The following is a 26,963-nucleotide window of genomic DNA, read 5'->3' on the forward strand; positions in this document are numbered from 1 at the left end:
CACACGTCCTGAATAAATGGTGACAGAGCTGAGAGGTTAACTGCAAAATGTGATGTGAAGGCATTCCTATCTGGAAAATAAGGTGGAGAAGGTTAAACACAGACCATCCACGGGTGCCACACAGAAAACTGGCCACATCTGACCAAACGGAAGCCAGTTCGACCCAGCAGCATGCGGCATTCCTTGGGCAGCAAAGCCCAAGAGAACACCAGGGGCCTCCAAAGCCCCTCCATCAAAATATTTCTTCTTCCTTGTTCCCTGGCTTTTTTCCTGATGCCAGTGCAAACGAGAAGCATTGTTTATGCAAACAGAAATAAGAACTGTGAACTGGTCAAGCATTAGACTTGGGGATCTTCTCACAGAGATGCTCACCAGTGTCACAGCTGTGACACTACCCTGGTGGCTCACATAGGCCACAAAATCAACTGCACACACAGTGGACAACTCTGACCAGTCCCTGACTTGGCCACTGTGCTCCTGCTCTTATCCCTGCCCAGAAGATTTCTACAGGTGCCCCTGCCCCGACAAGGGCAGTCTAGGCTTTGGCCAGCCCTGGTATTGTCTTATCCTCTTCCTACTATCTCTACAGCCACACCTTGTGTCAGAGTTCACTGACAGGAGCATGAGGTTAAGAGGATTAACCTGTGTTTGGAGGGGTACTGGAAGTCATCTGTGTATTGCATTTAGCACATGGCCTGGCATTTAACAGAAGGCAGGGCTGCAGCTTCTGTTATCATCATCAGTATGGTTTTCATTGCCACTATTAATTAATAACATGGTGTTTAATGCAGCAGGAACCAATCCAGGCTTTGCCCAGCTGGGTGGAAGATGGATGGGTCTCTTGTTTTCTTAGCTCATCGGCACGTGAAATACATGCTTGCTACTGCAGTACAAGGCACCTTCAGAAGCTGCGCGGGGTTATTAGGTGATGCCACAGGAACTCCTGTCCCTGGGCTCCTGGCCAAAGACCACGATAAGTACACTGATGTCTATTGTATTCTATCTATGTAACAACTGTAGGAGAGGCAATCTTCTGAGCACATCCTTACAAGACAGATTCTAATCATCCTCACTTTCCAGAGGGGTAAACCAAATCTTAGCCACCCAGATAATGTGCCCAGGTTTATCCAGCTAACCCTAGCAACCACAATTACTGGAGTGGGTGTGGAGGCTGAATTCATCTCAGTTCAGTGTTGTTCAGAAGCAGGCCTGGGAAGATTCTTGGAAATGCTTAGAATTCAGACCTGTGCCCTGTTCCAGGCTCTTATTGGAATCGCATAGGAAACGCTGCTTGGCTAAGGGTCTCATCATATCCAATATCCAGAATCACCGTGTGCCTCAAGCCAAGGAACCACCTAGGAGTCTCCTGGCCAGGAGGGACCAGCTGGCTCATAAGATCACCTGGCTGGGCTGCCAGCGTCCCTTGGCATGGTAACCAGCCTGATGGACAGGGGACGAGACCCTCAGGATTCTCCCTGGATCATTTCAAACTTAAGCCTACTTGCTGGGGCCAAACTAAATTCCTTGGGAGCAGTACCCAGCTGGGAGCCTCTGTCTTAGTTTTCAAAGGAGGCTTTCTGATGCTTTTGCCGCTGGGAAGGTTGCAGAGCAAGCCCTCCCTGTCTTTTCCCCATGTAGAGAGCTTTAAGTAGATGGTGCAGAAAGTCTTAGATTATTACCCTTTTTGAAGTGATTCTGTTCTGTTTTAAATAACTCTGTTTTGTGGCTACCTGTATCCTGTTCAGCTGATTATAGTAAGGAACATGATAATTGCCTGCTTTCATTCGGCTCTAAAATAAGCCCCAGGATCGTGCTCAGCCCGACTCAGCAGCAGGGATTTATTCCATCACAGATAACATGCCTTAGTCCCCATGACATCACCGCTGCAGTGGTCGGACCTGCAGCCCAGAGACCTTATCATTAGCATCACTGTGCTCCCCATGTGGAGCTCTTTGACATCTTGACAGAAGGCAAACATGATCTCTGAAGCAGCAGCTCAAAGCAACACAAAGCCCCCAGACAGCCCTGTGCTGGGTAAAAACCCTCCAATGTCAGGCTCATGGCATCAAGACTTGTGCATAATTATTTTGCTGATAGCATTCTTTACCAGCTAGACAAAAACCTTAAAAAACAGGGGGTTTTTTCCTAAGAACTTTTTAAAGAACTATTAAAGTTATAAGCTCAGTTCATTCACACTGGTTAGCAATGGTGGTTGTTAGCAATCAACACTTATTAAACACCTACTCGCCACGAGGCCAGATAATTCACCTGCACTGACTAAATAAGCTCACTTTGGCTACATCATTAGCCTAAAATCAATCATAACACAAGTTAATATTTGCAAAGACAGCTCCAGAAGCAAGACAAGGGAGGCATTTGACATAATGTACATAATGGGACATAATTAAGCAATTACTGAATTCTGAGAAGCAAAATAACTCACTAAGGTTGCATTTAGAAATATGCATTCTTTGTTGAGCTATAAAATACGTTCTCTAGGGGCAGCTTTAACTTGCAAGTGCAAAGGCACAGAGCCGAAGAACACAGGAAATCTAAACAAAGGGAGTGTCAGCATGGGAAGGCCTAACTCATACTTACCTCTCAGAAAGCCAGGCCCGCGGACAGCTCAGCTGTCGACAGCAGAAGACCCTTTCTCTGCTGCTGCACCAGAACGAATCCCACAGCACCTTCTCCTTGAAGCAGCCCAGTGCCTACAGACCAGCAAGGCACGATACCTAATGCAACCGAGTTTACATCCCCCGGCCTCACTGCCTTTGAATCTTCTCACCAGAAATCACGAAAAACCAATTTAAATAATGAGCACCCATCATTAGCAGGTGGCTGCGCTGCTCCGGAGTACAGCACATAGGGTCCACACCAAATGGGAACCGTGAAGAGACCTCACTCATTTGGTATAGATCAAATGAAAGCAGCACCAACAGCAGCACAGTGCCTGCCTGGCAAGCACGAGGTCCTGGGTTAGATGACTAGTATCAAAAAAAAAAAAAACCAAACCAAAAAACACCAAATCAACACCTTTTACTGTCAGTATTATTTTTTTTAAAAAAGCTATACATAATGATGTCATCCACATCTCAGGCAATAAGGGAATAACAGTAAGAAACAATTATTTTCTGCCAGTAACGCTGGCATTATCTCTGATGTCGGGGTCATGGGTACATTTAATAGCATAGGAAATTTAGGCTCTGAAAGGTGAAGTCATGGCCCACAGGTGTTACCACACTAGTAAGCACGGAGGCTGAGTTATCAATCCAGGTCTCTCATGCTTCAGCTGTTAATGCTTGTTGTGAGGATCCAATTCAGGGCCTCGAGTATGCTAGATGTGCACTCTGTCAGCCCTTCTCTTGCTTTGAAGCTGCACATTTCAACTGCTTCTCAAACTTGGATTTCGAACAGGTATCTTGCCCCTTAAGGATCTCATGAGGATGAGGCCAATCAGAAGGATCTGTAAGATGTGATGTAAACTTAGTCTTAATTCCTAAGGACATCGGTGAGCATACAAGTTGGCATTTGCTTAACACAGTGATTCTCAATCCTGTCCACCGTTCAGAATCACCTGAGGAACTTCATATACATGGCTGCCTGTGCATCGCCTCTTCTCCCCAAGATTTCACTGTTCTGGGCCGAAGACCTGGTGCAAGTTATTTTTTTTAAAGTCCCTTCAGGAATGGTAACGTGAGCGATGAACTCCACTTGCATTTCCCTGTGAGTTGGTTTCTCCCACTCTCTGTTTGACTGTAAGAACCGGACTCATGTTTCTAGCCATGCACCCCAGTCTGGTCATGACTTATTAAATAGTAGGTGCCACCTGCAAGCCTCAAGGCCAACAGAGCTTCCTATCAGCCAGGAGAGCAGCTCTGATTTAACAAGCTTGAGGGCCCCAGAGCCAAGAGACAGTTCTCTGCAGAAGCACGACCTTGAGGGCTGAGCAACCTCCCAGCTTCTCAACAGGCCCTGTCCCCACTCAGAGTGGAGCCTTGCTCTTCCACCCACATCTGCTTTGATGTGGACCAAATTCATGGGTGTCTAGTAAGTGCACCTAGTTGCTCGCTTGTCTGGGCCTTCCATGAAAATTAGCATTATTTGTTAAATGGCAGGGGAAGGTAGAATCACAATTTATCCCACATAGAAAATATAAAATTTCCTGTGTTTTTGAGTAGGCAGTAGAAAGAAACAGCTGAATTCTGCTTTAGGAATAAGTTCATAAGAGACCCATTTGAGACTAGAAACTTGGATACTGGAGAACATCCTTGGGCTCTACATGTTCATAAAACCGTGTCTATGTTTTGTGACAACTGTACCAAAATAGTGCTTGCACCGTGCTCAGCACCACACAGGCATGTCATCAGGGTCTGCAGACACCAGTCCCGGGGCATGCTGGCATCACTTTCAGGAGTAGGGAAACTCGATGGTATCACTGAGCGCTCCTGCTTTCCTCGTCTGGGGTCAGGCCGGCAGACAGGTGAGTTAAATGGTGGCTGTGAACATTTACGTTTGCAACTGCAATGGACTCGTGGGGCAGGGGAGAGACTAGGAGTTGTGAACACAGCCCTGTCTCTTGAAGATTTCTCAAGTGGATGCCATAGGGAGCCAGAGGATCTGCATGCCTGGAAGGAAACTCGGTCATGCTGGATGAGATGAGATTAAGTATAGTCTCCCCGTTATCGATTCTCTCTTCTAGCAAGCAGAACTCTGACTTTTCAGTACGCCCAGGTTCCTTTGTAGTGAGATAAACCAATGTGGTTAATCGTAAGTGTTGTATGAGAGGCTGCTTAGTACACTTATAAATTGATTAAAATAAATGTTAGTGAAGAAATTTTATATTTAGGCTTTTAGACATTTTGGATCTCCTTGAATTCTACTTCTGCCCAGGGCTGCATATGACAGCTGCTGCTTCACAGGACCATGAAGTAACCTTGAGTTTAAAAGCCAACTTGCAGGAAGGTAGTGCAACAAGTGGTGGTCCTGGGTCTATGATGAAGTATGAGGCTCCCAAATTAATATTTGCAAGCTTCCTTCCCATACGAAAAAGGCTACATTTTATAATCCCTTGCTATTTAGGAATTTTCTATTATTTGTAGCAGAACTAATTTCTAACTTACACATTGGTTACAAAGTTTGATTTTAAGACTTGCTTTGACCATCTCTTGAAGAAGAACAAACATGATTGTATAGAAGTATCTTTTTAGAAAATATTTTAATCTGTTAAAGCTATGGAGAAAGAACAGTGATAACTAGGAGGACATGCTCTGGAATCTGAGAGACATGAGTTCAAATTCCATATCCCTAACTCATTTTTGTACGTAAACTTGACAAGTTACTAAAATGCTTGGAGCTCTCACTTTGGTTCCTGTCAAATGGAAATAATGATAGTAGTTACTTTCTGAAGTTTCCATAGGGGTTAATTAAGGCAATGCACATTAACTGCTTAGAATAATGCCTTGCCTTAATTAATTTTCAAGAAATGAGATCAGCTGTCCTCATGGTGATGATGAGAGCTATAATCAGGATTCTCAAGTAGTAGCTTTAGAATTTTACAGAACAGTCCACTGGTCCACTGAAATCTCCATGCTTCTGCATTCCAGAAAGGGTGTTCCTGAAACATATTTGTCTAAGCCAAGCTGTCTCCCTGTTCTCTTCAATGCTACCTCTGATAAAGCGTACTGGGCAGAAATGGTTGGTCAATGGGAAGCCAAGGAGCCATGAAACTCGTTACACCAGGCTTCAGCAGGACAGCGAAGGCATGAAGGACAGCAGCCATCCCAGAGTAACAGACTGTTCCTTTAGCACACTGTGGACAACAACGCTGGCTCATGTGCTGAAACGCAGTGTGCTTACCAAAGTCTGGACAGCTTCTTGTCCCACTGCATACACAGGGGTGAGAATGGTCTGGGTCTTGATTCAGTCTAGATGTGTCGCCTTTTAGAAAGGTGGGGTTTTTTTCTGTTAAATTCTTTTATTGGTACATTGTAGGTATACAGCACAATTACATTTCTCATTGGGAACTGTACCTTTACATAATGCATCTTGGTTCTTATTTTTTCCCCATTCCTAGCCCTCCCTTCACCCCCTCCACCCTTCCCTATTTACAAAGACTTTATTTCCATTTTTCCATTTCTCATCATTTTTCCTTTCCCTTCTTTCCTTTCCCCTGCCCCTCCCACTACCCCTACCCCTTTGGACCTTTTCTTCCTATTTTGCATTATCGATTATTCATTATCATTGGTACATTTTAGGTATACAACATAATGACATTCATCATTGGAAATTTGCACCTTTACCTAATCTCTCTTGGTTCTTATTTTCAACCCTTGCCCAGCCCTCCCTTCAACCACTCCAGTCCTCCCTATTTACAAAGATTTTGTTCCTATTTTTCCATTTTCTCATATTAATCCCATTCCCTTCTTTCCTTTCTCCTACCCCTCCCACTTCCCCTTCCCCTTTGCCCCTTTTCTTCCTATTTCACATTACCTATTATACATTTTAGTCCTTATTTATACTTTCAGTTTCACACGCCAGAGAAACTATTCAGTATTTATTCATGTGTGTCCTATTTATTTCACTTAAGAGTATGGCCTCAATGTGCATCCACTTAGCTAAAAATGTCTCTAATTTCTCATTTTTTATGGCTGAGTAGTACTCCATTTTATGAAAAAACCACATTTTCTTTATCCAGTCTCCAGTTGGTGGGCATTTGGGCTGTTTCCAAGTTTTAGCTATCACTGTGCTGCAATGAACACGGGTGCACATCTATCACTGTGGTATGATTCTTTTAATTCTTTGGGGAAGATCCCCAGCAGTGGAATAGCGGGGTCAAATGGGACTTCCAGTCCTAGTTCTTTGAGGTGTCTCCATACTGATTTCCACAGTGGTTGCACCAGTCTACACTCCCACCAGCAGTGCAGCAGTGTTCCTCTTTCCCCACAGCCCTGCCAGCATTTTTCATTGGTTGATTTCATGATAGCAGCCATTCTTTCTGGAGTGAAGTGGAATCTCAGAATTGTTTTCATTTGCATCTCTCGAATGACCAGTGATGTTGAACATTTTTTCGTGTATTTATTTGCTATTTCTACTTCCTTGTCTGAGAAATGTCTGTTCATTTCAGATGCCCATTTTTGGATTGGGTCTTTAAATTTGGGAGGTCTGATCTTTTTAAGTTCTTTATAGATTTGAGATAGTAGACCTTTGTCTGAGGAAAAGCAGGTAAAGATTTTTCCCCACATTGTGGGTTGTCTCTTCACACTGCTGGTGGTTTCTCTTGCTGTGCAGAAGCTTTTTAATCAGAAGAGATCCCACTTGTTGTTTGTGCTAGTTCATGGGCAACTGAGGCTTTGTTCATAAAATCTTTTCCTACACTGAGGTCTTCAAGAGTTCTACCTAATCTCTGTTCCAACTGGTTCAGTGTTTCTATTTTAATATTTAGATCTTTAATCCATTTCGATTTTAGTTTAGTACATGGCGAGAGATATAGGTCTAGTTTTAATCTTTGGCAAGTTGAAGCCCAATTTTTCCAGCACCATTTATTAAAGAGGCTATCTTTCCTCCAGTGAGGGTGTTTGGCTCCTTTATCAAACATGAGATGGCTGAGTGTGTCTGTAGTTGTTTCTGCATCTTCTAATCTGTTCCACTGGTCCTCTGGTCTGTTTCTTTGCCAGTACCATGCTGTTTTTATCACAGTAGCTTTGTAGTAGAGTTGCAGGTTGGGGACTGTGATACCCCCTGCCATGTCTCTGTTACCTAGAATTGCTTTTGCTATTCTGGGTCTCTTCTTGTTCCAAAGGAATTTTTGGATTGTTTTCTCAAGGTCCCTGAAGTATGCTGCTGGGATCTCAACTGGAATTGCATTAAATCTATATAGCAGTTTTGGAAGTATGGCCATTTTCACTATATTAATCCTTCCTACCCAGAAGCAGGGGATGTCTGTACATTTTCTGATATCATCTTCAATCTCTCTTTTCAGAGTGCTATAGTTTTCAGAGAAGAGGTCTTTGATTTCTTTCGTTAGGTTGATTCCTAGGTATTTCAGTTTTTTCGATGCTATTGTGAAAGGAATTGTTTGCCCTATTTCTCTCTCAGTGAGTCTATTCTTCGTGTAGAGGAAAGCTATTGATTTTTGTGTGTTGACCTTGTAACCAGCTACTTGACTGAATTTGGTTATTAAGTCTAGAAGACTTTTGGTGGAGTTCTTGGGGTCTTCTATATAGAGTATCATGTCATCTGCAAATAATGACAATTTGACTTCTTCATTTCCTATTTCTATTCCTTTTATTTCTTTCTCTTGTCTAATTGCCATGGCTAATGTTTCCAGAACTATATTGAACAAGAGTGGTGATAGTGGACATCCTCGTCTTGTTCCTGATTTGAGTGTGAAGGATTTCAGTTTTTGACCATTTAGTATGATATTAGCTGTTGGTTTTTCATAGATGGCTTTTATCAGTTTGAGGTAGAGACCATCTATTCCAGTTTTTTGTAGGATTTTTATCATAAATGCATGTTGGATTTTGTCAAATGCTTTTTCTGCATCTATGGAGATAATCATATGGTTTTTGTCCTTGGCTGTATTGATACAGTGTATTACATTGATTGATTTGCATATGTTGGACCATCCCTGAATCCCTGGGATGAATCCCACTTGATCAGGGTGTATGATCTTCTTGATGGTCTTCTGCATTCTATTTGCCAGTATCTTATTAAGGATTTTTGCATCTATGTTCATTAGTGAGATTGACCTATAGTTCTCCTTTTCAGTTGGGTCTTTCTCTGCTTTGGGCATCAAGGTGATGCTTGCGTCCAGGAATGAATTTGGGAGTATTGCTTCCCTTAGAAAGGTGGTTGAAACAGCAGAAAGTTTCACCACAGCAGAGTCTATACAACTGAAGAATGTTAGTGAACATGTGGGGTGGAATGACCCAGATATGTACCAGGCCCCACAGGGAAAATATGAATTAACTTGGAGAGGTGAAAGCTCCTTTGTTGCACTAAGTGCAATTAAAAGAAAACCCAAACCAAAAAAACTCCACCTGAAACACATACATAACCAATGAGAGAGAGAGAGAGAAAGAGAGAGAGAGAGAGAGAGACAGAGAGAGAAAGAGAATGGCCAAGAGAGATAGGCACTATTGGTAGCTCCAAAGCAAAAGCAAATTATTACTGAGCAGCCTGTTTCCCTGCAAGCCAAAGACCAGGTGTGTTCAACTGGCCTTCCTGCCTTTGAGCATAATTAGATACACAAAGAACTGCAGGCATCAAAAGACACAGGAAGGAAGGCCATCTGGCCTTTCCCCAAACCACACGAACATTTGGTAAAAGTAAAACCCCAGGGCAAATCGCAAGTTCCCAGTATTTGATAAAAGCAACAGCCCTCTTTCATCCTTCAGCGAGGATTTATTTCTTTACCTGTTTTCTGTGGGCTGATGGACTTTGCTTGGGGCTTGTGTTGAGCTCGTTTCAGTGATCCCCTCCACCTCCCTGGCTCACATGTGCTGAAAGTCAGGCTTGTCCCCCTTATCCAACAGCTGGCACCTCACATCTAAGCTAGGGCCCTGCTCCATGGAACCCTGGTGAGCTATCACTCTCAGGGAGAAGGGAAAGGGATGCAATGGGAAGAGGGCGAAGGCTCGCTGTCTACCCAGTAATCTTCTGGGTGTTTTGCTACAGCAGGATGCCCTTCCTGAGAAGAAACCATGTTTGGTTCTTGATGTCCATATCCTTTGCGTTTTGGTCTAACACTGGTGGTGCCAGAGAGGCCTAGGGAAGAACAACCATGAGGCACAAAAGGTGGGTTGCCACCTATCACTCCCTAAGGAATGGATGCAGACACTGGAAGACAAGCCAAGAAGTAGACCCCCAGGAAGATGAGCTGGGGGCTGTTCTGTCTAGGAAGGGCTCTGTTCAGACCTTTTTGTTTGTTTGCTCAAGAGTCCATAAGAGGAAGAACAGGAGAAGTTCTGGATCATAGCGTTGTCACTCGCAAGCCAGCCACCATGGTGCCAGCTCCCTGTTTCCTGCAAGGTTCTCTATAATCACAAGTGAGGATGTGGACACAGGAGGCTCAGCTTCCATGCTGTGGAGGACAGACTGACGTGTGTGTACCCACCAGCTTGGGACACGTCAGTTACCCCTTTAACCTTTACTTGCAGGTAGATGAATACTTCCTTAGTCCAATTTGGCTACAGAGAAAACTGTAGTGACTTAAAGTTGCCAAGAATCAGGCAACTTCTAAGCAGGCAGCAGCTACACTGGAACCTGGGAGTTTTTAACTTCATATTCCTTGACCTTGATGCAGGTAAGAATCACACGGATGCTGCTAAAGAGCACTGGTGCCTCAGTTCTCTCCCAGGCCAATTTCATATGAGTCTCTTGGGGTGACGCTAGAGGACAGGTGGGTTTTAATTGCCCCCCAGGAGACATTAATTCAAAACAGGGTCCAGGCCCACAGGTCCACCGAGACAGCTGTTGTGTAGTATCAGCTTTTGGGCATCATCAGTGACAAAACGAAACAGGGGACAACTGAACAAAAAGATCTCAGACATTTGGAACTCCTACTCAAGGATAATCTTACCTCCTGTTTGCGCAGCTTTGCAATTCAGAAAGCATTTTCACATATCGTATTTAGCTAATTCTCAGTAAATTCACCAAGGTCTCTACTTTAGTAAAGTAACTTAGGCTCAGAGAGGCCAAGAAATCTGTCCCAAGACACACAGTTTCAAATCTAGTCATATTTCAATACCAGAGTGTCACAGAGGGTCCCATCAGGGACACTTGGTCCTCCTACTCCTCCATAGGACGGACCATACATTTTCTTCCACTAAACAGAGACTTGGCACAAGTTCTTGACCTTTCTAAGCCTCAGTATTTCCATCTGTAAAAGAGATGTGTTTATGGTATGTTTAAACCCATGGCTCGCCTCGTGGGTATGCACCCTACACCGTCACACAACCCTGCACTTAGAACGGCCCGTGCTTAGATGGGAATGGTTATACAAGGCTGTAATCTCAGAAGTCTGGGAGCCTGAGGCAGAAGGGGTAGCAAGTTTGAGCCCAGTTTGGCCAACTTAGTGAAACTGTCTCAAAAAAGTAAAGAAAAGAAAAGGCTGGGGAAGCAGTGCAGTGTACAGAGTCTGGTCTTGGAGTCTCCAGCTCTGAAAGGTGCGCATGCGCAGCTGATTCAGAATTCTTGAAACTTTTCGAACAAGAGTGCCACACTTTAAAACTGCACTGGGTCCTAATATTACATACCTGGCCTGCTTATACCCGTCCCCCAGAGTTGTTGGAAGGTCTGTAAGAGGTAAGATCCAGTAGAGAGCATCCCAGCCTGTGTGTGGCAGGTGCTCAGGAAAGCCAGTAAGGTTACTCTTTTCCCAGTGCGAAAGCTTCTGGTCTGATTTCGGTCCTTGGCACTAAGTCTTAGGTGAGTGGGGTAGACAGAGTCAGGGCAGCTAAGTGACCCACGGTGAGCAATTCTGACCTTTGGAACAGTTTCATACGTTGGTGCCAGACTTCATCAGGGTTCTCCTGAGCTGTTTACTTGTTCACAGGCAGCAGTAGTTTTCTTCCCTTGTGGCACCACAGACTCGGAAGTGAGTGTTCTTGCCCTCCCCTCCACTTGCCCAGTTAGAACGGCCATCGGATCACCAAGTACATGATCAGAACAATCAAGGAAAAGGCCCCCTGCCTTGTGCAGGCCAGCATCATCTCACTTCCCCAAAGAGGCAGAGGGAGCCAGACCAGGGAAAAAGACATGGAGAGGTCGATGGCGGGGAGAGGGTCTTCTCCTCTTCGAGCGTGGTCTTTCTGGAGAAGATGATTAGGCCAGAATATAAACAGATCAACTCAAAACACTGTGCCAGTCAGCTGGATCCAAGCTGCTGAGCTAAGAGATCCTCACAGCAAACTCATCTGCTTGTCCTGGGCCAACCATTTCTTCAAAGCAGCCCAGACCCCAGGTACCCTGTGTTTAGGGTATGGCCCAGTTCCCCGTGGTATGTGACTTCCAACCCAATGTGCTGGCAGCTCTTTCTGGCTACATGAAGGTGTTTCTGAAATACACATCTTCTCTGAATGGAAGGACTGAGGATCTTCTATGCTCTCAGGAAGAACTACCTGTTGGAAAGAGCCTGATTTCAAGGTCTACAGTACTCCAGCACTAGAGACAGCACCAGGTGTCATGGGTATGTGAATGCAGCAGAGGCATCGCCTGGTGCCAGGCGGAAAGCAAAGCCAAGACTGAGGAAAGATCCACACCAACAAGTACCAGAGCAGCAGCTAGGAATTACTAAGCCCTTGATCTATGCCAGGCCCTGTGCTAAGAATTGTATGCTTATTATTATATCATTACTCTGACGGCAACCCTTGCAAGGAATTATTACCACCTTCTATTTTCACATAAGAACCAAAGATTGGAGACATAATTTGACTTTTTGCAAGTCATGGAGCTAGGAAATGTCAGAGCCTGGATTTGACATCAATCTGTCTGACCCCCACACTCACTGCCCCAGCAGAAGGGGCCCTCAAAGAGGCCTAGGATAATTCATCAACTACTCCTACCCGATGGCAGTCCTTGTGATACTGAGTAAAGCCCCAGCCCTTCCTTTTTCTCAAATATGTTGGCTACTCTTGTAGTAAAGTAAGGTTCTAGATTCAGGCCCACCACACTTCACCTACATTAAGGAGAGACTAGTAGTTTGAAATTCTAATATAACCTTTCTTTTTCTCCCACCAACCAGTTTGAAAGGACTATCCAAGAGGAAAATGGGGAAAATGGATTTGTTAAGAGCTGAAACATATACTTCCAAATGAGAAACACATGTGTGGTTATTCTTCATCCTTTGTCTCTTCCCCCCACCTAGCTGGAAACAAGTTAACATGATATAAATGTACATGTTCAGCAAAGATAGGAGCCATCAGTGCGAGCCCTAGGTGGCCGACGATCCAGCAGCTGCCGTGGAAAACCCACGGCTGCCCAACACCAGGTCCAAGGAGCATTTTCAAGCAGAAGTACGATGACTCCTGGCAAAGAAGACTGTTCTCGAGCTGCTGGGAGAGAACAGGGCAGGGGTGAAACACATGTGCTGCGGGCAGGCCCGAGAGCAGGCGGGGGTGTCAGAGAGGGCAGAAGCGCCAGGCTCCTGCCAGTTTCTTAAACCATTACTTCCCCCCTCCCTCCTGGCACAAACGAGCTGTGGTCTTTCAAAAACTGGGTCATCATTTGTGAATTCCCTGCTTTCAGCGCAGCACTCTGTTGGTCTTGCTGACTGGCTTCAAGTTCTGATCTCCAGGGTTCACACTTCGCAGCCATGCAGGGCTGGGGAGGGGTAAACCAGGGCTAGTGCACCCCTTCCCCTGCCCTGGGTGGTGGGCCAGCTCTTACCTCACAGGTGCTGGAAGCCCATCCCTACACTTGCTGTTATTACGCACTCAGCGGCATCAAATATGCCATTAAAGGTCCACTTCAAAGGCTGCCATTCTTTCTGGAAGGCCAAGGAGAGAGGACAGCACTGGTTTTCCCAGAGACCTTCTCATACTCTGATCTCGGGGTGGCAGCTTTTCCTTAGACTCTGGTGTCTCCGAGAGCAAGTCTGGCCTGCCCATGAGGACAGGGAGCCAGGAGGAAGCCGTCCTCGCACAGCCTGGCTTAGGGTCCAGGTAGGTCTCACAACCGGCTGGCTAGCACCCTGCCTGTGACATTTGGCACCACCTGGGTTTTCTCCCAGCAGGGCTCTTAAATCGACCTCCATCAGGAGAAGGCTTTGAGAACTTTCCCTTGATTTTCTAAAACAGTACCAATAACTCTCTATGTATCGCCTTCCACCCTCGAGTGCCAGAATCCTAGGCAACTTCCCTGGTTTGTCAGTGTGACACAATAACCTGCTTTCTAACCAGGTGAAAACTTTTCTTATTCTTCACAGTGACTTGGTTAGGCCTGATAGAATCATCTCATGGTGCAGACTCCTACTTCAATATTGGCCTCCATTAAATTCCATGCTGGGGGAACAAGAAACTCTTTGTGAGCTGTTTCTAAGACTCTTAACACTCATGGGCAGGCGAGCATCAAATTTCGGGGAGATCTTCCACAGCATGAACACAAAGAGAAACCAGCAATGGGGTCAAGTCTGGGCTTGCTTTATTTGACCTTGGTTTGTTTTATTTTGTTTAGGTAAACTTTTTCAGGCGACTCAGAGGACTATAAAATTCTTACCTTTTAAAGGAGCCCATTGTTAACAATTTGTTCATCACAGCTCCCTCGACCTCACCAAAGAAGTCTCCAGTCTGTGAGGAAGAAAACAAGGTATGTGAGGAAGTGTGGATGAATAATGGACCCAAACAGCAGAGAAGAAATGAAAACAGACACAGTCAGCGTCCTGGAACTGACAGGAGCCAAAAGTGGGTCTTCATGGCTACTGTTATATAAAAGGGGAAAAGGTTGTAATGATCAGCTACAGAGTTGCAGAGCAAAGCAGTGAGCAGGTGTGGATGTCTCCACGATGCATGGGCTGGGGGCTGGGGGAGGGTGCACAATGTGCTGAACGCAGAAATGAAGACATGCATGCACACAAGTGCACACACACACGCCACGCACTCCCACCGTCACCCTTGGACGAAGGAGGCATTAATCTGTACATAATCCCTTGCGATTAAAATGCTACTTCATAGAGAGAGAATGTGGCTATGAAAGGGCTTCCCAAACAGTAATAACAGAACTTTTTACAATTCCTGGGTGACCTGTTTAGGAAAATATAAGCAGTCGTCTTCCTCAGCCCTATAAATGCTCTGCAGTTGAGAATCCGTCCTTTCTCAAAATCACTTTCTGAGGAATATTCCCATTTTGTGCATAGGCTGTTAAGTGTGTTGACCAGGAATAAGTGTGTCCAAACCCTTGGGCGGACAGGATGGACGATCAGACTTCCAGTGGTCTGCCTCTAGATCCGAGGCTGTCTCAGGGTCATCACAAGGCTGAAGCTCTTGCAAGTCTAGCCCTTGCTGCTGGCTGAGATTTACAGATGATGAACAAAACTTAAAGTCTGGAAAGAAGGATGCACATCATCCGTACCTCTGGGACTATTACGATGGAGGGATCTATTGGAAGCGTAATGCCCTGCAGAGGAATGAGGCTTCTGGCAATAGCTTTATCCTGCCAACACCCTGGAGTGAGCCAGAGTAGAGTGGTAGGCAACCTTCATCTCTACTGTGCCAGCTCTGAGGATTTATAGCTTCTGCGTGTGGGGGTAGAGGGCGTGACAAGAGTCCAAATCAAATACATTCCTTAGGCATTGTATTAACTAAGCCCCAATTCCACTTCGACAAACTGAGTGATTTCAACCACACTCCTGAGTTTGCCAGGCCAGCAAGGCACATATATAGACCTCAATAAAAAGTCAGAAAGGAGAGGAGGAGGGGGAAGCAACGTTTCTCTGACTACAAAGCATTTTTTCACTAGAAGAGAACTTGGAAACTTTGGCAAAGCATGGCATGTGCTGCTGCTAGGATCAGGAAGGACATTTGGATTGTGTGTGTGTAAAATATGCCAGTGTCAGTGGAACTGAATGTTAGATGAAGAAGAATTATCCTAATTGGGGTGCAGGAAGCCAGACAACATCAAACAAGCAGGGCTGAGCAGGTGGGCAGGCTCCTGGGTAATGGTGCAGGCCTATTCCAGGAGCAGAGAGAGTAGGGGTCTGCGTGGCTGCAGCTCCTTTACAGTGCTGAGTTCCTATTTCAATGGATTGTTGGCAAATCCAGGACTCACCACCAGAAGACATCCATTCTGTCCTTTCTGTGCCCTGCGATCAGGCTTCTATCTCAGCCCTGCATAGCTATGGCAGAGCGCAAAGCTCCTTCCAGGAGATTAATGTGGGTACTCACTCTAGAGATTGCTGAATATCTCAGCATCTCTGCCAGCCCTAGGTCAGTGATGGCGAACCTTTTAGAGCTTTCAGTGATAACAAACAGCTGGCTATGGCGCACGTGTGACAGGCTAGCCACCACTGCCCTAGGTGGGTGCACTGTGCTGCTGCTTCGAGGCTGGCTTGTTTCACGGGCTCACTCGCCCTATATAATGTCCACCACCTGCCCAGTATCCATGATGTTCAGCATGGGACATAACTGCATGGAAATGTTTTCCAGGGTGCATTTAAAATCCTCCCACCTGGATAAGAGGAGCAGTGGAGGCACAGTTCCTCAAGTTTCCCAAAGTCACTGTTTATAGATGAACAAACCAATGAGCACAGATTCTAGAGTCACAGCCAAGGCCAACTTATTAACCATGATTGGGCCTATCATAATGTTGAACCCTAAAAAATTTTAAATGATTGAGAAGGGGGTTCCTTATAGAATATTATTATCCTCCCATATCAGGGCTATAAATCGTCAGCAATCCTCATTTTACAGAGCCTCTCCAGAGGCCCAGACATGTTCAGTAACGTGCAGAGAATCTCACAGCTAGTTCAGGAAGAGAACTAGCACCAGACACTGTCTGTTTCTCCTGCTAATATTATGCATAATCCTGCAGTGCTGAACTTCTTTGTATTTCACCGTACCTTCACGTGCTAACAGAATTTCTAATTGCAAGAACAATTTGAATGCAGAAAATTTGAATGGAAAAATCTGTTTTCCGATTATAACATCATTGACTTTCATTCTCCTTTTGATTTCCGAATCCAGGGGATGTTGCTATGCTCCGACTCAGCTTGCTTGCTTTCTCTCTCTTCCTCCTACTTGCAAACTACACATGGTCAACGAAATGAAGATTATTTTCTGTCTCTCTTTGGACCCTCGTACATAGACGTCAGGAGTTCAAGTTCATCTCTCCACTTAAGACGACTGACTTTGAGCAGCAAAAACCCAAAAGAAAGCCATAAACAATAACTATGAGGACTATGTAGAAGTATGTGTGCGTGCGTGTGTGTGTGTGTGTGTGTGCGTGCATGTGCACTTAGGTAAACTATTTAGAGGGAGAAAATCTTCTTAAAGTTGCCCAAATTTGTTAAGGCACCTCTACTCCTTAGGGCAAAAATTCTTTATGTGGCATAGACAATCCTGAGGTAGACAGAGTTCTAGAAACTGAACGTTTTATGAGTAAGAGAACAGACCCTGGGCTCCGCCACCCCTCTAGTGTCCCCCACTGGGAGGCACAAACTCTTTGGGGCCTGCTGGGAAGTTGGCTGTGATATTCTCTGAGGGATGGAAGTAAGGTTTTATAATCCCCCCTCACACACGGACCACTGTCTCCAAGTTTTAACACCGTAATTGTCGTCTGTGACCCAAGCACGTTCTGAGCTCCTTCCTTGGCCCTGCAGGACTTTTCCACTCACCTGGGTGTAGTCTTCAGACACCAGGATAAATCCATTATTGTCTATGAGGTAACAGTTCACAGTCTAGAAACAAAACAAGACACAGTTCTGAGTCCACAGACTGCTTTTACACAGAATGAGGTACTTTTCAACCCGAGAGAAAGCCAGGTTTTTGGAGGGGACTTGTAAAGCCATGGCTGGGCAAACCCCAGTGTTGACGCTGCAAAAGTAACAAAACCAGAACACAAAGCAGGCCTTGAATGACCCAGATTGGGGTAAAAAGAATGCATTAAAGTAATGATGAGTTACACTTTGCCTTACATTTTTCCTTAACAGGATCTAAGTATTTCCCAGGAACAGCGTTCAGAGGCCAGTGAGCCTCTGCGTTTGGTGGCCGAAGTGTGGGCGGTTTTGAAAGCAAAACGCCACACAATGTCATTACTCTAATGATGTATTAATGAAAACACCGTGTCAGCTCAGGGGACCATCAGGGGACCAGGTAATATTTTTTAATTTGTTCATCGACTCTGGCAGGGGGAAGGGGCAGCCTTCTGTGAAAGGGGTCCCTCAGGCCTCCTAAAAGTTTTCAAACTGTGTTTTTAATTGGGAGCTGGGTGTGGGGGCAGGGCTGTTGGCTTTTGGTAGCTCAGACTTATAAATTGTGGAAAGCAAGGTAAACCCAAACCTCTGCTTCCCCACACTCCTTTAATCTCAAGTGAATGATTTGCTACAGGCTAAGTTTTAATTACAGTGCTGTGGAGTTTAAACTTAAGGCTTAATTCTGTCCTTGATGTAACTCAGTTTCTATTTATTGCAGCTTTCCATACCGACTGCAGCATTTAATTTGTAACATATCTTTACCCTGAGCTAAATTCCGCCTCGCTCCAGGCCACCACAGGGCTGACGTTTCCTAGGGTACTGGTCTATGCATCCAGCTAGGTTGGGTTGGGCACAAAAAGACAGAAGTGAGTTGGTCGCAAAGGTCTGACCTTTGTTTCTAGACGCTGACTGTGTGGAATTGACAGAAAATTCAAAGCCCTGCTAGAAATTTTATAGATGAGTTGCCTGTGTTGGTACTGGACAGAATCCTGATAAACTTTCTGCATCCACAGATCACTGAGGGGATCTCGTAGAGCTGTGCTTCCATGATAACCAGTGCTTTGTTTAGATTTACATTTACTTTTAATGTAATTAAAATGAAAGATAACTAAATATTCAGTTGCTTGGCTGCATAAATTACATTTCAAATGTTGCAAATCTACCCTGTGTAGTGGTTATACATTTGGGGATGTCCACCGTAGAAATTTATTGTAGACATCAATGTCTTGGATTATACTAGGATTCCAATGAGTATTAACCCGGCCTACAGTGGGTCCTACTAGATAAATCCTTATCCCTGCTGATTTGAAAGTCTTGATGTTCATTTTGCACATATAGACACAAAAGCAAAACACTTTCCCACCATTCAATCAAAAGATACAAGTACAGGAGTGACTTCCACTTTCAGATATTAATTTTCCAATTCCTCACAGTTGCACAGGAAGTCAAACGTCTTCAGAGAAATCTTAATTCCTAATTATAAAATTAGTTCTACCCATATATCCCCCCAAATCAGTAATTTTGTTATTAAAGTTACATGCATCTTTGGCCTCTATCTTTTTGTCTACTACATACTAGAAATACTCGGCAATATAAAATAAGTACAGAGTAAATCAGTTCTAAAAGTCTGTTGAAAGTCTTTGTGAGAGAGGCAAAGATTTCACAAAATCTATGAAAATGATGACAGAGAACAGCTCCAATCGCACATGAAGCCACCACCGGCATGTTAAGACAGATCAGAAGTAGTAGACCCATAAAGAAAAAAAAACATTTTCATAGGTAAGACATGAGAAATGCTTCCAGAGAGAATGATTTCCCTAGCAAGACAGCAGAAGAAGCCCCCAGAGAAACTGATGAGAACTCCAGTAACACTTGGCTCTCTGTGTGATTACTCGGAGAAAATTAGATGTAAAAATTCTACATCGTGCTGTTTTATAATTTTATTAGAAACATAAAAATCCTGGCCCCCAAGCTCCACTATATTTGTTTCTTTGTTTAGAAAACTTGAGTACAGTAATCTAAGTTTGTTAAGCAGCACATTTTCACAACTTCTACTTTATTTAGAATAAAGCCTGAATGAGAGATTTTGGTATTAGCTGTGTTAACCTTCCCCTGGCTTCACTTTCTGGATCAGGGGTGGCTGTGCCCTTCCAGGGACAGCACTGGTGGAAGGGAAGCCAGAAAGGGAGGAGGGAGAGGAGGAGGAGGAGGACAGTAGTTTCAGGAGTGCATCACTCACACAAAGGTCACGCTTTACACCACCAGGTGAGGGATTATCCTCGTGGACAGAGGGGGAAACTGAGGCCCAGAAGTGATACCTGCTCCAAGGTCACACAGCTAAGCAGGTGGGCCCTGACCCAGGACCATGTGACCACAAGGCCCACACCCCTACCCCTGGCTGACTCTTCCAAAAGTCAACAGGGTCCCCTCTGCTCATGGAAGGCTTTTCCAGGTTTGACAAGAGCAAATCCTTGACCTGCAGATAGCTGAGGACAGATCTTGTCTGTCAAGTGTTACCATAAAAAACTACAACAAATGGCATAAAAGTCGGCCAGGCCATTCAATGCACTCAATGCCTGAGGCATTGGTCTTCTGGCTGACAACATGCAAAACAACAAAGGTGGATGGTGTTTGGGTCAGTTTGTTCCAGTGGTATTGACCTCAATTCTAGGTTCCTGGATCCCAGAGAACATCAATTCTGAAGCTGATATCTGAAGCCAGGAGACAATCAGACATAGCTTAGAGGGATTTTCAATGTGTAGCCAGGATTTGGTAATCTACGGAAGAAAATAAAAACTCCATTATACTCTACAGCCTAAGACACACTTTCTGTTGCTAGTACAAAATTATGTGACACCTGAAACTCAAAAGAGGAGAGGTTTATTCTGGTTCATGGGTTCAGAAGTTTCAGGCCATTGTCAGGGGTTCCCAGGTAGGAGCATCATGGCAGAAGGCACAGGAGAACAAACCCAGGAAGCAGCCAGGAGGCACAATACATGAAAAATGCCAGAGAATAAGGGGCCAGGTACCAGATACAGTCTCCGAGGTCACACGCCCATGACCCACCCCAGCCCAACCAGGTGTGTTTTACTCATTTCCTGGGTGCCTCTCAAGTTAACAGTCAAGATTAACCATCACAATGATCCACTCATTTTGGTCAGATTAGTCTCCACCCCACCAGATGGTGATGGGGAAAAGGAAGGGCGATTAGACCCATGGAGGACAAAGCCTCACCTACAACTTCCTCTAAAGGTCCCTGCCTTGTGCCCTGGCACAGTGGGGATGCTCTAGTGGGCGTGGGCTGGGGAAGACCATTTGTTTCTTCTACACTGAGTGCCACTTGGCATTTAGTTCTTGGATCCTGCTTCTAGTTAACATTTTCTAAGTTCACCTTTCCTTCCTTCTGTTAGAATTCTAGAAATTGGCAGGAGAGAAGAGGCCTTGCTGCACTTGATTGTGTCTAAGTTTGGATCTCAAGTTTATGCTGAATATAAAAAGATTTGGCCACCATATTAACCAAGAAACAAGTACTGCTGACATTGGGATTGACACCTCGCTGATAAAGTCAGGTCAAAAGCAGCGCACTGTGTCACTGATGCAGAAGTAGGTCACTGAATCTGAACGGATCATTAAGTTTCACCACAGGCAATACTGTTTTGTCCACCTGTAAATACTGAAGGGCAAATTTAGTGACCAGATGCCCTCCTAAACAGACTTCTTTGTCAACAACCACATGGGCTAAATGATTCCTTCCTGAGAAGGACAGTGGTGTGGAGTCACCCACAGGAGTTAGGGAGCACCATGTTGGGTGTATGGATCAACAAGGACAGAATTAGCCCGCATCCACCCTGATCAAGTGCTTCTCCTGTGCCATTTACAACAAATACTATTCAATTGTCACCCTATACTCTTCCTGCTCTAAGAGAAAATAGCTCTAGTTTTCTTTCACTATGGTACTGCCCCCCAGTTCAGCCCAGCATCTTGGAAGATGTCTGCCAATCCCTCTGCACCCAGGGTGTGCTATCAGGATGAGGAGCTCGGAGAAACCCAGAGCTTCAAGCTCTGGAACATGGTGTAAATGTCTATTTCACAGCCACCTCTGGCAAAACCTTTTGGAATGAGGTTGTTCTTAAAATGTAGAGACAGAAAGGGCTGGGGGAGAGATAGGCAGTAAGAAGAAATACATTAACGAAAAGAAATCTTTCTATAACTGTTTGATGGCAATATTGCTCAAAGTCCAATTCAGATTCAGATATCCGAAGTGAAAGGCCAAATTCAGGCCACGGGAATTGGACAGGCACAGAAGGCAAGAAAAGTACCCGGCAGTGAGAAATCCCTGTGCCAGGGATGGTGTTAACTGGAAGCTGATTATTGCCCTGGGGCTAAGATATTAGCTTTAGAATCAAAGACTCTGACATTTGCTCTCACTGTGACTTTGAGGCCGGAGTCCCTGCACTTCAAGCGTGTGAAAGTGCCGCTTCCTGCTACATCTCCTCTAGGTCTCCCAATCCCACCCCTGCTATCACCAGTGTGGACGATTAGGGTTTAGCTAGACAATGGTCCCCAAAGCTTCATGTGTTTGGAAGGTGACTGCATTGCGAGGATGTTAGAGTCGACTCTCTGTTAGGAGGTGGGGCCTCATGGGAGGAGGCAGGTCACTGGGGCTGTGACCTGGAATGCCACATCTTCCTTCCCTGGTCTTCGCTTTTCTCACTCCTTCTTGGCCTCCACAACATGAGCAGCCTTTCCCTCACCGTGCCCTTCTGTCAATGCTGTTTCTTCTATGGAGCCAGCCAAATTTGGACTGAAGCTTGAGCCAAAATAAACCTCCCCTCCTTTAAATTGTGGGCGTCAGGTACTGAGTCTCAGTGGTGAGGAAAATGATTCAGATAGGAACAAACCAATCCTTCCTTCTCATCACTTGATGTACCTTTTCCTTACAGGTCAGTCAGCATGCCAAAATACTGTCCTTTTGACAGAATTTATTGCAGAGGGATCATCATGGAAAGATGTACATGGTAGGAGGGCCCGGGTCCCTTGCTAAAATCGCTATCAAATGACCGTCCATCCTGGCCCCGCTGGGCTGGATGGTTCCCGATGTGCACATACCCAGCTGCTTGGAAATAGCCCTGCTCCTAGTCCTGTCGTGATTCAAGGAGTGGGTCACGAACCAGGGGAAATGCCTACAAAGACTCAAAAAGCCCTAAAGATTAGTAGATATTACTAATCTCTACTTCTTTGGAACAAGAGAGAGTGAAACCAGATTTATTATGTTTTTGATCCTTTGATTGCTTCTCCAAATATCTCAGTAGGTGACAACCTTCTCATCTTCCACTCTGTGCAAAATGCTGGTGCTGTCAACAGATGATTGACAGGCAATCTTCTGTTTGATGGACAGACAAGTGGGCAAAGGGAGGACTGCACTGAGGAACTAACGGAGGGCCGGAGGGCCGGAGGGCCGGGTGGAGATCAGAGCCAGGCATTGCCTTGAGCTCTCCTTTTGTCTTGAATGGCAAACCTGTTTTCCTGGACCAGTGACCCTTGGCCAGCTCAGCACCTCTGCAGTGTTGTTTTCTGCCTAGAAAGCTCTTCTCATGCCTCAGGAATCGCCTTCAATGCCATTTCCTTCTCCATCTTCCACTGACTTAAACGTTCCCTCTCCTGAGGAGCCTTCCTTCCCTAAGCGGCACATGTTGGTTACTGCACAGCACTGACCGCGGGTGATGATCAGACACTCTGGTCTCCCTGCAGCTCAGAAGGGCAGGGACCGCTTCTCACTTCTGACTGCTTCTCACTGAGTCTCCCGCGGTCAGTCAGCCCCATAAGAAGGGCTCAATAAACATGCCTGGGAGGAATGAGTGAGTGTGAGAACTGTTGCCTCACAAACCCTATCAGTGATCTTTACTCTGGGAGAAATGCAATTCAAAGTCTTCAAAGTCTTCAGTCACCCCGAATCCCACGGCTCGGTATCAAGAGCCATCCAGCCATACCGAGCCCACCATCCAGGCCAGGCCCAGGGAGTGCACTGGCCCAGAGGAGACGAGAGTCTGCAGTGGACCTAAAGCAAAGCGTGCCTGAGCAGCCTGAGAAGTTGGACCAGGGCCTCGCTGCAGTGGAGAGGCCAGAAGCTCTGGACTTAATGAGGCCCCACAGCTGTGTTTAATGGGGACCTGCTCATTTGAGGGCAGCTGGGGGAGAGGAAGGACATGGTCTCGCAAGCCTAATTAAAAGTTATGAAAGGAGAATGACACATGGAAAGAGTCTGCTGAAAGAATGGGAACGGCTCTTGGTGGGAAGGGAGGGCTGGCTTTTCCATCGAAAATCATGCTAACGGGTTGCCCGGAGCCAAAATTTAAGAGTCAAAGAAGAAAATGGATGAGAGTTTCAAAGTGAAAATTGGGGACATTTGAGTGTCAGGTTGAGTTCGAAAATCAGGGCCAAATCATCACTTAATTTTTATAGTATATGAAACTTTAACTGAAATTTGAATGAAGTTACGGAGGAGGGCAACAAGGCCTGTATTTAACATGCCTTAGGGAATGTGCCACTGTCTTGGAAGATTTCAGATCCCAGTGGCCCACGGTTTGAGGGCAGGTGTCTTCAGATGTTTTTGGTCTAGAGCTAACAGTACTGAGTGCTTACTATCTGTCAGAAGCCATGCCATCTATTTTTTCATATCTTTTCTCATTCATTCTTCACCATTATTGTAGGAGGAGGACATTTCTATACTCATTATATAACCGAGGAAACTGAGGTAAAGAGGGGTTCAGAAAATTGTCTGAATTCACATAGCTTACGATTGTCAGAGTCACAACTTGAAGCTAGTCAGTCTACCTCCATATTCTGCGCCTTTAGCTACAATGCTACCCCACCATGCGATCAGTCACTGCATAACATACACACTGGATATTTCCAATTCTAAATGGGGATCTATTTCTACTTGTTCTTATATGAGGATCCATGGAGCCAATGTGAGTTGTAGGACGATTACTACCTGTGGCTTTATTCACCAAATTGTTTGAACAAATATTCATCCATCCAATCAAGCCAACAACCAATGAACCAGGCAATTAATCAACTCACCAGCTACCCAAACTACCATGAGCCAACTAACCAACTAACTGTCCCCAGTTCTCTTACTATAAATTGAGATTAGTGCCACTGTGTAAGTGAAGAGCTTAACACAGGGTCTCAGAACACTGATTAACATCATTCTTGAAAGGTATTGTTCTTGAGCTGAGCACTCCAATGAGTTAAGAAAAGTCTTAAGGACTTGGCTATCCCTAAACTTACTGAAAGGATGTTGGCCATAAAACTTCACAGGGTGCACTTTCCTAAGGGAAAATTGGTTTTGATCTGATGATCAGAAAAAGGTTGGGCTTCCACTGAAAGCTCAGTTGACTGGATCTTACTTTTTGGATACTATGACTCACACAATGATTTAATTATGATTATGATTTTTCTTTTAAATAGGCCAAGGCTCTTGAGGGACCAAGACTTTGTGTTTTAACTTCATTCTGGACAGTCTTTTATATTTATGTGCTTGTTTTTCTTTTGCCTACTTATTAAAAAAATCTACTTCTAATCTTTATTTACTAGGTTGAAATTATGTTTGGTTAGGATTTATTAAATCCTTGTGGTAACCAGAAGGACTATAAATATATGATTACTTATAAAGGTTAATTTATATATCGACTAACATTTAGCTAAGGAAAGGCCACCAGGATTCTGCTTGCTCTGAAGTAGGGACAGACAATGAACTGGGATGGATGTTGCATAACAGCAAGTCTGAGAGGCAAACTTGGCCAGTGGCATATTTTTCTTCCATTATTGATGTGTGGGGTTCAAGTTCCTCCTTCCAAAAGAAGGAGAAGGAGCAGAAGAGGAGCTTTAGAAAGAAAGCACTATGCCAAATGCAATAATTATAATGAGTTTCACAGCTTTAAACTCCAGATTTTCAGTTTGCTTATTACATGAAATTAATAAGTCATTTCATTTCTCTGATCTTCAGTTTTCTTATCTGCAAAATGGGCCAATAATTTCTGTCTATTTCACTGGGTGATTATGAAGATGGAAAGAAAATAACGGATGGGAAATAAGCTTTGAGAATTGCAATGTGAGCTTCAAATGGTAGTCATGTGTATTACTGCCTATAAATAAAAACTGAAAAAAAAAAATCACAGTGCTGTCCATGAGCTATTTAATGTGTACTTCTGTACGTCTTACAAATAAATTGCCTGATTGGTGATGAGGGGAGAGCAAAGAAACAAAGCAAATGTCCTCAGGTTTTGTTTTTGCGTAGTGTCCCAGAGTAATGTGTCAGACCTGGCTCTGTTTATGGTGGCATTCCTCCTGTCGCCACGCACCATCTGTCACCTTCCCTTGGCCAGAAACAATGCTGGGAGACCACCTTACCTCATCATCGCAGCTGATGGAGCACTTGCCATCCAAGGAAGCACACTACATGGAGAAAAAGCAAAGGAAATCGTGTTACGGGGCCATGTGTGCATCTGCTAGGGCTGCCACTTAACAGTTGACACCAAGTTACATCCAAAGGGAATATGCCAGGTTAGAACTGGGCTGCGTTCTTAGGATCAATATCAACTACGTAGTAATATAAAAGACATAAAATATTTAAGAGGGGATAGCTGCTTTCCATCTATTTTAATTTATGTCACCAATATTGGTGCTACATTTTTTATGATCACAAATCTTTTGGTAACAAAAGATATATATGTAATTATTTTGGGGGACATACTGGGGATTGAACTCAGGACCTTGCGCTTGCAGGACAGGCATGGTGCCAGTGAGCTAAATCCCCGGCACCCATTATTTAATTTTAAATTGATTCCCAGTGACTAAAAAACTCCTGTCTATGTTCTTAGTTTACAGTTTCCTAAAGTATCTTAATTTATGAAATGACAAACCATCCCATCTCCTTATCCATTCATTCACCGAAAGATGTCTAGGTTGATTCCACAGCTATGGTGAAAAGTGCTCAATAAACATACAAGTTCAGGTCTCTCTCTGCTGAGCTGGTATCATTTCCTTTGGATACGAACTTCCGAGATTTAGAACTGCTGAATCAGGGGCAACTTCCCATTTGCCATTTCTGCAAAAGTGCTAAACAATCACCACTGAAATTCCTTAGTATAAAGAGCACAGAAGTTAGGGGCCGGGGATTTAGCTCAGTGGTGCCGCCACCTGCCTCGCATGCACAAGGTCCCGAGTTCGATCCCGGGTACCAAACCAAACCAAACAAAACCAGAAGTGAAAGAATAACCCCAGATTCTCCAACATGGAATAGCCCAGAGAAGCTCTTTGGCCAAAGAAGGCACATCCACACTTTGACAAACCAAGTCATGTAAAGGTCTTCTAAATTGCAAAAGAACCACAAATACATAAGTAGGCATCACAAGATTAGGAGAAAAGTCACTGTGAAAACCATAAAAGGCTCCAATATTAAAGGAAAAACTCCTTTTGAAAGGTCATTACCTTGATCTCACAAATCAAACTGCTCCTAGAAGAAAATTCCTTGATTTGCCCAGCATGTGGT

General features: G+C 44.6%; 1 protein-coding gene across 17 annotated transcripts in view; it reads right to left on the reverse strand.

Moving 5' to 3' along the window:
* Positions 1-26,963, reverse strand: part of Cacna2d3 (calcium voltage-gated channel auxiliary subunit alpha2delta 3) — a 1,090,211-nt gene that overhangs the window by 64,490 nt on the left and 998,758 nt on the right. For all 17 annotated transcript variants that reach the window (XM_087181525.1, XM_087181521.1, XM_087181526.1 and 14 more), the window contains 3 exons: positions 25,823-25,867; positions 17,330-17,392; positions 14,218-14,288 (listed from right to left, as the gene is read on the reverse strand). In XM_087181525.1, coding sequence (XP_087037651.1) covers positions 14,218-14,288; positions 17,330-17,392; positions 25,823-25,867 — 179 coding nt within the window. The remainder of the gene's footprint in view (positions 1-14,217; positions 14,289-17,329; positions 17,393-25,822; positions 25,868-26,963) is intronic.

This window comes from Heterocephalus glaber, unplaced genomic scaffold, assembly GCF_053883595.1.
Source record: "Heterocephalus glaber isolate CG9 unplaced genomic scaffold, H.glaber_assembly_v1.0 deba00001472, whole genome shotgun sequence".
Classification (NCBI taxonomy): Eukaryota; Metazoa; Chordata; class Mammalia; order Rodentia; family Bathyergidae; genus Heterocephalus; species Heterocephalus glaber.